This window comes from Pteronotus mesoamericanus, unplaced genomic scaffold (assembly GCF_021234165.1).
Source record: "Pteronotus mesoamericanus isolate MK-2021 breed Mesoamerican mustached bat unplaced genomic scaffold, CSHL_Meso_final contig_20, whole genome shotgun sequence".
NCBI lineage: Eukaryota > Metazoa > Chordata > Mammalia > Chiroptera > Mormoopidae > Pteronotus > Pteronotus mesoamericanus.
The window spans coordinates 67208504-67222754 of NW_026555085.1; the positions used below are offsets into that span (position 1 = coordinate 67208504).

Consider the following 14251-nt stretch of genomic DNA (forward strand, 5'->3'; position numbering starts at 1 on the left):
TTTCTGGAGGGGATCTAACATTCCAGAAACTTCATTCCTATTGTAGGTATGTTATCCTTGAGCCTTCAGGTTAGACAATCAGTGACTCTAATGTTTCCTATGAAAGAATCTTTTCTCTTTAATCTCAGTGCTATTGGATAGTTAGTACTAAAGCAAAGTCTAATTTCACTTTAAGTATATTGTACTAATTTTAAAATATAATAAAGCTTCTATTATATATAAAGTAATAGATTCCACTGTGCTATTACAACCATTTGAGATTTTATTAGATTTCTAAAATCAGATAAGCCTCAATGGACAATGACTAAAACACTCATTGAATTTTGTTTTCCAATCCTTGCCCTGTTTTATTATGTTTATTTTTTTCAACTTTATTGAGGTATAATTGCCAAATATCTACCCAGTATCTTAAAGCAGAAAGTACTTAGGGTATAATTCAGCACCCTCTTGTGTTTTGCATATTTTATGACTTGACTTCAGAAAATACTTACATATGGAATGATCACAACTCTATATTTATATTTCAAAACCAGTCTCTAAGCTCCAGATTCTGATATTTGAGCATTTCACTTTTCTTTTTTTTAAAACTTTGTTTTATTATTGACACTATTACAGATGCCCCTTTTTCCCGCTTCTCCCACCTCCACTCAGCCCCTCAAACTCTCTTCCCTCTGGCCATCACTACGCTGTTGTCTGTCCCTATGGGTTATGCGTAAATGTTCTTCAGCTAATCCCTTCAAGCATTTCACTTTTCCACCAGGATGTTTTATAAGTATCTCAGAATATGTCCAACCTAATCTCTTGACCTTCCTCCCAAACCCGTTTGAACTATTACCTACTCGGGGGCTCCATCTGAACACAACTTTCTGCCTCTTTACCCGACTGATACCTACTCTTCCATTAGGTTTTCACTTAAATATCATTCCTTTAAAAAGCCTTCTTTAACCCTCTTAATTAAATTAGGCTAATTTACAGCACCCTGTATTTTTCTTCAGTGCTCATATGACCATTTACAATTATATATATTTGTGATCTTTTTGTTCAATTCTGAGTTGTCTCTCTCCTGCTAGGTTAGAAACACCATTATCAATTCCCTCACCTCTTCAAGGCTGTTGAAAGTTTATCTTCTCAATCTCAGTAACCAAATGAGGCCTTTTCTGACTTCCTAGGTGGAATTTCAATCCTGCACTTCCATCTCCCTTACTTTGCTCTGGTTTCCCACCCTCCTCACAATACTTACAGATCTCTAATGTTGTATATAATTTGCTTACTGAAATGTATTAATTTTTGTTTTTCTCCCCTCACTAGAATGTAAGCTCTATAAAGCCTTCTTGTCTCTTTTGTTCATTGATGTGTTCCAATGCCTAGCACATGATAGAAATTCAATAAATATCTGTTGAACAAATGAGGGCTGTGTCTGTTTTGCTTTACATTACATTCCAAACGATTCCATTTTTGTGGAATTAAAGTTCAGGTAATATAAACTCTAAGACAAAAAATGAAGCACAGCACCAAAAGCACATTGAGACCTTGTATTTTGTTTATGAATGGTTGCTGAATGAAAGCTTTCAGATGAAAAATCATATTTCATTTGGAATCTAGAACATGGTCCTCATCTTTTAAAAAATTTTTTGTTTGTCTTTTAAGCATACAGTTAATATCTTTATTCTCTTTCTTCACATTCTAGTAAGTTTTAAAAGGTAGTACTACAAAGTGGAAGTTGCATGAGAGGGAACACCATGGCCACGATCTTCCCTGGCATCAGCTGATATCTAGCCCCCTTTCTGGCACTCAGCTGGAGCTGAGTAATTTAGGAATGAACTACCAACCTATCCAGTGAAGTAATGGCACAGGCCATCAATGGAAAGCTAGACAGTGTCATGCAACAGAGGAAAAAGCTACAGACATGGATTCATCAAGGGGGTGAGTTGTTTTCTTGGCTCTATGATCGTACAAAATCTAGCAACTATCCTGGGCCTATCTGGTAAGTGAGGGGATGAAACTAGAAGATCCAGTTCACTCTAACTTTAAAAACTGTAAGTGTCATGAGGCCAGAAACTGCATCTGTCTTGTCCACTGGTATGAAAACAAGGCTTAGATAAGATCAGTATATCTGGCACACAGTAGGTCCTCAAGAATTTGTGGCAAAATCCCTGAAAATTCCTTCCAGTGTTAACATTTTAATGAAAAAATAACTTCGAGATGTCCTAAATAAATTATTCTTTATTTCTAGAGAAAACGTATACAGATTATCATCTTAAGTACCCCAGTTCATGGTGAAAATAGTTCAAATGAAGACTAACTGTCTCTTACTGGTGAGTTGGTTATAGTTTTACATTTTCACTATGACCCCTTGGTTCTTAATATTTATACCAATAATCGTATTTATATAATTAGCACTTTATTTGAAACCTTTAGCCATGGACCCGAGAACACCAAACTCCTGAGGAGCTATATATTTACATTGTACAACTTCCTTCTGATTCCAGTCTTGTTGGCTGTCCTTCCCTGCCATTATGTAGCTTCCGGGGTAGAAGAACCTCTTCTCATTTCCCAGCGCCTTCCTTCCTTACCCATCTTCTGCCTTCACCCCTCTCCCACGTTCGTGGCTTTCTTTTCTTAGGCTGGAAGAGGTTGGGGAGAGGTTGGCCCAGCGATCAGCGCCTCCCCGCAGCACAGCTAGTTACTGGTACTGTCCTGCTTTGCAACCTACGCTAGAAATATGCTTTCGTAGCGAAATAAAATCACCTCTTCTACTGTATACTAGCGACTGTTCGTGGGGATTGAATCTATGTGTTTATATTTGTTTTCTAGCCCCAGAGCTACTGTGAGAATTGATTGGTTCCTTTGCGCCCCGGATGCCTCGACTACATCGGCGCCCAGCCTGGACCCCGCCCCCTCGCACGGCCATCTGCTACTCTGTCTCCGCTTCTCCCGGTCAGAATCTCTATCCCCTCCGCCACCTTCCCTGCTCCCCGCCCTCTCCGCCCCCTTCCCCTCCCCCAGCCCGGGGCTCCGAACCTTCCCCGGCCGTTGCCAAGGAGACAAGCCGATACCAGGCAAATAGGCGTTCGAGACAGAAAAGGGGGGAAAAGCTACACAGCAGCTTGGTAACAAAGGAGCAATACAAGTGGCCCCCAAATGGAAGGCTGAGGACGCGTCTGCGAGAAAATCCGAAAGCGAGCTAGCAATCAACCCAAGTTAAATCGAGAGGGGGGTTACAGAAGAGGGAGCACGATTCACGCTGTGGGTGGGGGGAAACCAACAGCCTTATTCGAGCTTTTGAGAATCGCCTGGATGGTGGTTATGGACCATCCCAGTTTGCTTTTCAAGTTGGAACTCTCATAATACAGGAGATTATTCGCGTCCATCGCGGCAGCTGGGGTCTTCGGCCAGGCCAGCGGGCTCCTTTAAGGGTGATAACACTTTTGGCAAGATACGCTTCTACGGACCCGTCTTTCCATCAGCTCTGGGGAATTTGACTTAGTGATTGAATGATGCATCTGAGGAAGTGTACAGTGAGAAGAGGAAGCGTCATGTAAATATGCAGTTTGCTGATTTTCAAAGCAATACTTGAACAAAGAGTTATTGGCTTGAACCAACCATCTTTTTCTCTCAGAGCGTGACCCATTTCCCTACAATGAGCAGAAAATAAAACTGAGAATTCAGAGTCAGCAAGTACCAGGAGAAATAAACCATTCCGTCGACTGCTTCTCACCTCCATAAGCGAAAGATTATCCATTTTAGGATCACTGAAAGTAAATGAGAAAAGATGGTCTTAATTTGGACACGAGTAAAAACTTCAGGAGCAAAAACGTAGTTGGTAGAATACTTATTAGGCTACAGCCTTGATTTTTACCCGCACTCCCCGCTCCACCCCCACCCCCCCGCCCATTCTTTAAATCAGTGCCTTGTCTTTCACACACAAATAGCGTCTGGTAGGTACTTTGGTGGCAAGAGGAACAGATGGAAGTATCCCGTGTCCCTTTATAGAAGGGACCCTAACCCAAGTTTCACTTGGAGTGTCCAGGGGTCTTCTTGCTATCTCTCAACATACATTTTCTCCTTAGAACTGTAATCTTCAATCCGGTTGATGAGTACTTTATCACTCCTGCCTCCCTCCTTTCCTGGAGTACACCCACCTGCCCGTAGATTCACGCACGTTCAGAAATAAAGGGTCCATCAGATCCTGGCAGTAGGCTGAAAACAATTCACATCGACGGGAATTGCATCCCAACTGTAAATATGGATTCGTACACTCGAGACTGTGTCTCCTTTCACCATAGAGGAAAATTAATTGTCACTTGATACAGTGACAAAATGCGAACCGTTTCCATCTTCTGTAAATGGCCCTCACTTTATAGTCTGTGTGTGTGTCGGGGATGGGGGTAGGGTAAGGGGGGGTGGGAATCACTAATTGGGAATTGTCAAGAGAAGTATTTGATGAGTGCCGCAGGCCAATCTCGAAATATTTTATTTCATGCCAATGTGGGATAGGGAAGGGAGTGTGGCTTCGGCCGCTTGCCGCTTTTGCGTTTTCCACATCTGGCCTACAGACCTAATTCTAACTCACGATCTGGTTTGATGAAATTCGATCTTCGTGGTTTAAATACCTTTCAATTTGGTGCGATTTAACATTTGCAACCGTTAAAAAAACAAACCCTGGGCAGTATCTGTGAAACCAATATGGACCAGGAAGAAAGAAAACATGCTGCACCCAAATCCCAACCATTGTCTTTATCACACACACACACGTACACATAAACACACGGGGAAGGTGGGGGAGGGAAGCAAGTGGACGGAGACAGACACGGACACAGACAACAGTCAAAGCGAGTCAAGTTAACGCTTTCTCCGCCCCCATCCACAAGTACACCCCTCCTGCGTTAATTAATTACAAACAAAGCAAGCCAATCAAGTGATGTATTATTATTTTCAGCAGAGGTAGGCGAGAGCCATGTATTTTTAACTGATTTATTTATTTGAAGGACATTAATTCTCGGTCTCAGGCTGATTTTCAAACCGTTTGCAAAGCGCGGCTCCATTGTTCGCCTGGCGAGCAGGCCCCGCCCCCTGCTTTGTGTGCGGCGCGCCGATTGGCCGGCGCGCGCGGGGGCCGCGTCAGCGCCCGCGAGCCCATTCATCTGTGCACTTGGGCGTTGGACCCCGCATCTTATTAGCAACCAGGGAGATTTCTCCATTTTCCTCTTGTCTACAGTGCGGCTACAAATCTGGGATTTTTTTATTACTTATTTTTTTAAAAAACTACACTTGGGCTCCTTTTTTTGTGCTCGACTTTTCCACCCTTTCCCCTCCCTCCTGCGCTGCTGCTTTTTGATCTCTTCGACTAAAATTTTTTTATCCGGAGTGTATTTAATCGGTTCTGTTCTGTCCTCTTCACCACCCCCACTCCCCCCTCCCTCCGGTGTGTGTGCTGCTGCCGCTGCCGCCGCTGCTGCCGCCGCTACTGCTGCTCACCCCGTCGTTACACCAACCCGAGGCTCTTTGTTCCCCCCTTGGATCTGTTGAGTTTCTTTGTTGAAGAAGCCAGCATGGGTGCCCAGTTCTCCAAGACCGCTGCGAAGGGAGAAGCCACCGCGGAGAGGCCCGGGGAGGCGGCTGTGGCCTCGTCGCCTTCCAAAGCGAATGGGCAGGTAAATTCTACCTGTGATACTGGTTATTTCTTTGGTGACTTTCTCTAGTCCGACGCTTTCCCTTTCCCTCCTGGTCGCTCCTGAGGCGCATTCGGCGGAGTGGAGCGTGGCTAGATTCCAGTCTTAAAGTTGAATGGAAAGCGATACCTTAAATTGTCAATTTCTCATAGGAGAGGTCTCCCCCCTGCTCCAAAGAAGTGGTTCTCGGAGAATCCTGGCGAATTCTTGTGTAGACGGGAGGAAAGAAGTGATAAATCGTCTAAAATGGCGTGTTTGGAGCTTGGCAGAACGTGACTAGCTAGATGATACCCCCACCCCCACCCTCGCCGCCCCCAGCCAGGTTGCATTTGTGTTTTGGTGGGCACAAAGGTGTTTGGGTGGCCCTCGCGTTTGCTGTCGAGACTGAGTTGCCTTTAAGATTTCTAGTGTGATTGTGTGTATGGGTAGGGAAAGTGGGGGTGAGGGGCGCGCTATGGGATGGCGGTGGAGAAAGGCGAGGAGGGAAGTGCTGTCTTATTGTATGCCGAGGCGGCGTGCCCTAGGTTCTTGGAAAGGCAGCTGGCTGGAGCTGGGCAGAGGGTTTCAGTATCTTTCGATGGGGCTTCCCCACTGTTCCGAATCTTTATTCATTGCTGTCTGTGGAATAACAACAGCCTTTTGGTTTTTAAATGGTGTCCCTGGGATGGGAAGACTGTTGGTCCTTGAAGAATCTGTCCAGGTAGTCAAAAAAAGGCAATTCGTGCGTTTCAGTCGTTATTGTTCGTTCGTGTGCGTGGCTCAACCACGGCCGGGGCCGCCCCGGCGCTGTCCAGACCCAGGCGGATGACTACGGTTCAGTGGGCGCGAGAGGTCGGCCATGGGTGGCTGCTTCGCAAACACTGCGCACCCACCACGCCTCTTTTCCTAGAGCAGAGGCCTTGTTGCTTCTCCTGCTCTAACCGACTGGGGAAGGCCAGCTCTGAAAGAGGCTTTGAACCCCGTAAAAATGCAAAATGAGCCGCGCCCCGGCTTCGCAGAATCACGGGCGAAGGTGGGCGTGGAAGCAGAGGAAAAGATAATTAGAAATTCTGACCAGGATGCCAGCAAGCCACCTGAGCTTTGTTTAAGGACTCCTCGGCTGCGCGATCTGGACTCGGGGGCGCCTCGGCCAGCGGGCAGGGCCAGGCTGGGCAGGGCAGGGTGGCCCGGCGGCCCCGCCCCTCAGGGCTTGCCGGGGCGCCCAGCTCCGCGCGGTGGAAGCGCAGCGCCCCCTGCCGACCCCAGGCCCTAAGCGGCCGTAGAACCTTTGCGCGCGCAGCCGGGGAGTTTCTGACTGGAGCGCTGATTCCCCCTGGGAGTTCTTGGATATCTTCCACAGCCCTTTGGAGTTTAGGGAGAAAAGAGATGTGTAATCTAGACCACTGCCTCAAGCTCTCCCTTCTTCCAAAGGGCGTTTGGTGTATCACGTATTACGTGGCTCCTTTCCACCAAAGCCCGTGAGGCCAGGGCTGGAATGGGTTACCCTTTGCTTCCACGTTTTGGACTTGGCCCTTTTAAATCCGTAGGGCATTTGTTGGGTAGCTGAGGCTACTGTTGTGCCTTTAGAGCTCCTGAAATGGCATTGCACTCATTTCTTCCTAGAGGTCTTGTCTGAGCATCTAATCCCGCCTCCTCATAAAGGGGAGAGATGCGGCTCCAAAGCCAGATGGGCCCCGGGGGGAAGCTGATTCTTCCCAGTACGGGGATGAGGGCGGGAATGGCGGCGCCCCGGCCGCTTCAGTGACGCTCCCGCTTTTTCTGCCCCGCAGGAAAATGGCCACGTGAAAGTAAACGGCGACGCTTCTCCCGCGGCCGCCGAGCCCGGTGCCAAGGAGGAGCTGCAAGCCAACGGCAGCGCCCCGGCCGCCGACAAGGAGGAGCCCGCGGCCGCAGGTAGCGGAGCGGCATCACCCTCCACCACCGAGAAAGAGGAGCCGGCCGCCGCCCCCGAGGCTGGGGCCAGCCCGGCGGAGAAGGAGGCTCCCTCGGAGGGCGAGGCCGCCGAGCCAGGCTCGCCCACGGCCGCAGAGGGGGAAGCCGCGTCGGCCGCCTCCTCGACGTCTTCGCCCAAGGCCGAGGATGGGGCCACGCCCTCGCCCAGCAACGAGACCCCGAAAAAAAAAAAGAAGCGCTTTTCCTTCAAGAAATCTTTCAAGTTGAGCGGTTTCTCCTTCAAGAAGAACAAAAAGGAGGTGGGAGAGGGCGGTGAAGCCGAGGGCGCAGCTGGTGCCTCCGCCGAAGGCGGCAAGGACGAGGCCACTGGGGGCGCCGCTTCGGCTTCCGGAGAGGCGGCTGCGGCCTCCGGAGAGCCGGCGGGGGCGCCGGGCGAGGAGGGCGCTGCCGGCGAGGAGGGGGCGGCTGGTGGCGACCCGCAGGAGGCAAAGCCCGAGGAGATCGCCGTCGCGCCGGAGAAGCCGCCGGCCAGCGAGGAGGCCAAGGCCACCGAGGAGCCCATCAAGGCGGAGGAGAAGGCCGAGGAGGCGGGGGCCAGCGCTGCCGCCTGCGAGGTGCCCTCGGCCGCTGGGTCCGGCGCGACCCCCGAGCAGGAGGCGGCCCCCGCGGAGGAGGCTGCGGCGGTCTCAGCCTCGTCAGCTTGCGCAGCCCCCTCACAGGAGGCCCAGCCCGAGTGCAGTCCAGAAGCCCCCCCAGCGGAGGCGGCAGAGTAAAAGGGCAGGATATTTTGAGATAATCGAAGAACTTTCTCCCCCCGTTTGTTTGTTGGAGTGGTGCCAGGTACTGGTTTTGGAGAACTTGTCTACAACCAGGGATTGATTTTAAAGATGTCTCTTTTTATTTTCCTTTTTTTTTTAGCAGTAAATTTTGTTTTTTCCCCTCCCCACAGATCCCATCTCAGATCATTCTGTTACCACCATTCCAACAGGTCGAGGAGAGCTTAAACAACTTCCTCTGCCTTGTTTCTCTTATCTTTATTTTTTGCATCAGTATTAATGTTTTTTGCATACTTTGCATCTTTATTCAAAAATGTAACTTTCTTTGTCAATCTATGGACATGCCCATATATATGAAGGAGATGGGTGGGTCAAAAAAAGGGATATCCGATGAAGTGATAGGGGCCACGATGGGGAAATTTAAGTGGTACATAGCATTGCCAAGATAATGTGCCACTACAAATGATGATGTAAAGGCTTAGTCTTTTTTTTTTTTTTTTTTAAGAAAAGTTATTAGGATGTATTTTGTGAGGCAGGTTTACAACACTACAAGTCTTGACTAAGAAGGAAAAAAAAAAACACCAATACCCAGATTTTTAAAAAGATCATAGTCTTAGGAGTTCATTTAAACCATAGGAACTTTTCACTTATCTCATGTTAGCTGTACCAGTCAGTGATTAAGTAGAACTACAAGTTGTATAGGCTTATTGTTTATTGCTGGTTTATGACCTTAATAAAGTGTAATTATGTATTACCAGCAGGGTGTTTTTAACTGTGACTATTGTATAAAAACAAATCTTGATATCCAGAAGCACATGAAGTTTGCAACTTTCCACCCTGCCCATTTTTGTAAAACTGCAGTCATCTTGGACCTTTTAAACACAAATTTTAAACTCAACCAAGCTGTGATAAGTGGAATGGTTACTGTTTATACTGTGGTATGTTTTTGATTACAGCAGACAATGCTTTCTTTTCCAGTTGTCTTTGAGAATAACGGAAAAAAATCTTCAGATGCAATGGTTTTGTGTAGCATCTTGTCTATCATGTTTTGTAAATACTGGAGAAGCTTTGACCAATTTGACTTAGAGATGGAATGTAACTTTGCTTACAAAAATTGCTATTAAACTCCTGCTTAAGGTGTTCTAATTTTCTGTGAGCACACTAAAAGCGAAAAATAAATGTGAATAAAATGTACAAATTTGTTGTGTTTCTTTATGTTTTGATACAATACTGAGACTTCTAGGTCTTAGGATAATTTTGAGGAAGATCTTGCATGCATCAAACAGTAAATTATCTTGTGGTTTTTAATCTGAAGTTTTCAAACTGAAATTAATGATTAGCAGTGTCAGATTACATACAGGAAGATCTTGAAGCATTCCATGTTGAATGTTACCATTTATCTACATTTAGTTTTCATTTGAAGATTGAAAAATTATTTTTATTGTAGTTACATAGCATGTCAGAATAAGTCATTTAATGCAGAAGCAATGAGACCCAAAGACAATTTAGATGTCTGAAAATTTCATAAAACTAATTTTTTTTTTGTCATGTAGGTCTAGCAACTTAAATTGATAATGCCTGAGTCTATTTAATTCAGACTGCAGATGGGCCATGAAAAGTGGCCAAATGTGTTTCAAAAATTGATTCTGTATTACCTGCCATTGTAACTACTTAATGCTTGGCTAATTTCCAAATTATTGCTTAGATTATGTGTTATACCATAGGAAAACAGGCTTATGTAAAGAAGTAATGGTGATAAATGGATGACATTGTCAGCTTATGGGCCTTTAGTATTTGCCTCAAGTCAATAATTTGTAAGCAGTTTTTTAAAAAAAATGAAAGTAGTGCATTAGCATCTTGTTACTCAAAGGAAAAGATAGATAAATAATCCTTATATAGTAATAATCCTAACTAGTTTACCTTCTTTGTTCTTTACCGCCCCTCCCATAACTGGATTTCTTTTCTTTACCCTGAACTCAGTTGAATTTTAAGAAAAAGATGTGTTATCAGGTAATATTAAAGAAAAATTGTTTACGCACACTTGCTTTACTGTTTTTGAGCAGTGTGCCTTGTAAGGTTCACAGTAAGTGAACCACATTTGTACCAACTCAATGCCAAACCTTATTAAAAAATTAGCTTTTGAAAATGTGCTTTTAATTGGAATAATGGATCAAAAAATAGTTCATGACCCCTCCTTATCAAACACCCTCCCCATTAATAAAATCACAATGTTTGGATGATATGTACTTTTAAGTTGTGGTTTCTTATCTTGGAGGATGTTTGAAAGTTCAGAGTCAAAACTGGTAACCAAAGGACTACTTTATCAGGTCTTTCCCACCTTTTTCTCAAATACCTGCTTGGCCAAGTACAGTGCCTGGTATGTGAAAGGATTTAGAAAAAAATGGATTTTAAAAAGTAACTCCTGAGTACTCAAAAATATGTTGCCAACTATATTGCTAGGTTTGTCTGTTTAATAGCTGGAATTTATTAAGATGCATTATTTTGATTTTAATCATTGCCTAAAAACACTTTGGGTGGTATTGATGGAGTGGTGGGTTTTCCGCCAAGTGATTAAATGAGATTTGACATATATCTTTTCATCCAAAGTTTTGTACATCACATTGTTTTCTAATGGAAAAATGTTAATATGGCTTTTTGTATTACTAAAAATAGCTTTGAGATTAAGGAAAAATAAATAACTCTTGTACAGTTCAGTATTGTCTATTAAATCTGTATTGGCAGTATGTATAATGGCATTTGCTATGGTTATAAAATACTTCCTCTGGATTATAATAATCATTTGATCCAATTCCTATTGCTTGTAAAATAAAGTTTTACCAGTTGATATAATAAAGCTTGCTAAAATAGGATTTTTTACAAATTTAATTTGAAAATGCAAGTTTTAGAGAAAAATTTTAAATCTTAAATGTTGACGGTAAGTATACCTTAGTTCAGGACATATTTTGGATATAAAATACTCAATAAAGATGAGTTAGGCTCACAAATCAAAATTTTTAACAATGGATCTTAATATATTTGAGAAACCGCAATTTCTTTACATTTTTCCCTAATGAATATAAACTAAGTAAAAATTTTCAATTAAGGTTAGGGATTTGGAAGAAGGGTGTTTTTGCGTGCATATATTTTAGGTAGCTCCCAGTGGAAGCGGGATGTGGTTAAATGTAGAGAGCCCAAGTTAGCTTTGAAAATTAAAAGAAGTGGTTAAGTAACAGAACTCTTAGCTCTTGCCTTCCCTTTAATTATTCTTTCTGCAAATTAAGCACTTTTTCCCTCTCCACTTCCCAGCTATATGAAAATGCTTAAAGCAGGGTATAGCAAACAGGAATTTTAAAAGGCTTTAAATTTTTAAATGTTCCAGTCTCTGCTGGGGGTTGAAGTTTGAGCACTCATTTAAATTACACCCAGCAATATTATTTTAAAAACGGAAAATATATTTAAAAGGTGTGAATATTAATCATATTTAATGTTCCTGAAAAAATGATAAAATTACTGATCCTGAAATACTGTCTACAGTTATCAACGTGAACTTTAAGACAAAGCAAAAATACCCTCATAAGATTTAGAAGCTTCAAGGATATATAATAATTATTGAAAAATTCTAGAAATCCTCATAATTGCAGTTCATGTTTGATAAAATTAAGCATAATCCTTTTTAGTACTAACATGAAAAAAAACGTAGTTGCTGTTACTGCAACTCGCATCTGGGGAAAGGTAAAAAGCAACAGGACTACTCATCACTTAGGATTTCAGTAAATACAAAATGTCAAATATTGTCTTCCTAACAAGTGGGCAAGTGTTGCTTAGATTTGATATAAGAATTAAGAACTGGATATAGTGCTAGAATTCTCTACCTAGGTAATTACTAGGGGTGAGAATGGGGAAGGCATTCCAATGAGTTATAAACTGGAGGTCTAAGAAAATCCTCAAAGCAAGTCTGATGACCATGAAATGTGGATGTGCTGTCCAATGCAAGCCACATAATTTTAAAACATTTTAAGTAAGCACATTTTTTAAAAAGCAACAAACAATTATGTATCCAAAATATTTAAATGTGTGAGTCAATATGAAAATTACTGAGGTACTTTACTTCTTTCTTACCAAGTTTTTAAAATTTAGTGTATTTTACGCTTACATCTCAGTTTGGACCAGCCACATGCAAGTTCATTGGTTACATGTGGCTACCATATTGGAGAACACGGGTCGAGAATTAGAGTGAAGGAGTTAGTAGGATTTGGGATACAGACTGTTTGCAAAGTGAAGCTTGTATAATCAATCCATGAGCTTCAAGAGTTTAGCTTTTGAGCCAACGCTGACTAAAATTTCAAACCTTTGGAACATACGGCAGTAAGATTCTGAATGTACTTGTTATGGCCTGAAAGTTGTGTCCCCACTCTCAAAGGTTTACGTTGAAGCCCTAACCACAAGTACCTTAGAATGTGACTGCATTGGGAGATAGGACCTTTTAAGGAATGATTAAGTTAAAATAAGGTTATTAAGGTGGACGCTAATCCAATCTGACTAATGTCCTTATAAGAAAAAAAAAATGGATACACTGGAGACACCATGAGCACACACACAGAGAAAGGACCATGTTAGGACACAGTGAGAAGGTGAAGGTGGCCACCTGCAAGCTTCAGAAGATACCAAAAAAAGGAAGAGGAAGACGCCAAACCTGTCAGTACCTTGATTTTGGTCTAGCCTCCAGAACCGTGAGAAAATTCTGTTGTTTAAGCCCCCCAGTCTGTAGTATGTTATCATGGCTGTCCTAGAAACTATTACAGGAATCCAGGGTAAGACAGAAAAATTGTCTGTCCATATCTGAGGGTGAATTTTACACGCTTGCTTTTTCTCTTCCCTCAATGGAAAAAGAGACTGCTGTCTAGCTTGAGAATTTTGTTGTTATTTCCTGAGAAAAGAGGAACAATAGTGTAAAAGTTAGAAAGGTAGACTATATCTCCATATTAATTCTTGTTTAATGAATTCAGGGAAAAAGAACTTTGGAACATGAATAGTAAAAATGTTGTCTAAAAACAGTATGTAATGTTATGTCCAAATTTATCCCTCTCTTTATTTTCTCCTTACAATTTATTTGTGCTCGAAACTGAGTTGTTCTATATTTAACACAGTATGAATTTTGCCAATTGCACCTCATGCTGTCATTCAATATATTCCTCTGTGTTTTCTGTGTTTCTTGCATTTTCTGTAAATGGATCAATAGACCTAAAGGCCTGATCTGATTTCAGGCTCAAGAGAATATAGAAGATGATTGTATAATTCTGTCAGGAAGTACATAATGCCTGGTGGTTTCTCTTTGTCATGTTTGAAGCTATTGATCTTTACTTAAATCCACTAATTAATTTAGGATTGCTAAATGATGTTAGGTAATTGTCATTCTTTTTTCATGTATTTGTTCAGTTATATAAGGAGAAACTTTCTTTCATCAACCATTTGATTGTCCTGAACTACATGTCAGAATGAAAAGGCAGAATAAATGTTTGATTCTTTCCCTTTATTTACTGATTTCCAGAATAACGAGTTGGTTCCCTATATCCTCCAAAGGTAACCAATGATGGAATTTGTTTGTTTACTACCATTATACTTTTATAGATTTACACGTAATTGATGGGAACAATATGAGGCTCAAATTAATTCATGGTAGATTGTCTTTTAATATTATAGAATTCAGTAAATAAAATCAGCTTAAATTAAATGAAGATGCCACTTGGGAATGTGCTAAAAGATAAATGAAACAATATTTATTTACCCAAATGAAATGGATTTACATATTTAAGTGTTGGCACATTCCTGAATATTAGTTGGGGTGTCATGCCAGGAAGCCTCCTGTTTATACAATTTCAAAGAGATGGGAGGCATTGCAATTTTTTCTTA

At 42.6% G+C, this 14251-nt stretch overlaps 1 protein-coding gene and 1 pseudogene across 1 annotated transcript; both read left to right on the plus strand.

Moving 5' to 3' along the window:
• The first annotated feature begins 5155 nt into the window (after window positions 1-5155).
• MARCKS (myristoylated alanine rich protein kinase C substrate) lies at window positions 5156-11099 on the plus strand. The gene is made up of 2 exons (XM_054569847.1): window positions 5156-5654; window positions 7442-11099. The coding sequence occupies exons 1-2, from the start codon at window positions 5553-5555 to the stop codon at window positions 8336-8338; spliced, it is 999 nt and encodes a 332-aa protein (XP_054425822.1). The 5' UTR covers window positions 5156-5552; the 3' UTR covers window positions 8339-11099.
• Window positions 11100-12951: 1852 nt separating this feature from the next.
• LOC129066916 (ferritin light chain-like) overlaps window positions 12952-14251 on the plus strand; it is a 38154-nt pseudogene continuing 36854 nt past the window's right edge.

What these genes read in the sequence shown, in the direction of transcription:
- MARCKS (XM_054569847.1), top strand. Translation starts at nt 5,553, where the DNA reads ATGGGTGCCCAGTTCTCCAAGACCGCTGCGAAGGGAGAAGCCACCGCG. An exon ending in CTTCCAAAGCGAATGGGCAG is followed by an intron (nt 5,655 to 7,441) that starts GTAAATTCTACC and finishes TCTGCCCCGCAG; the next exon opens with GAAAATGGCCACGTGAAAGT.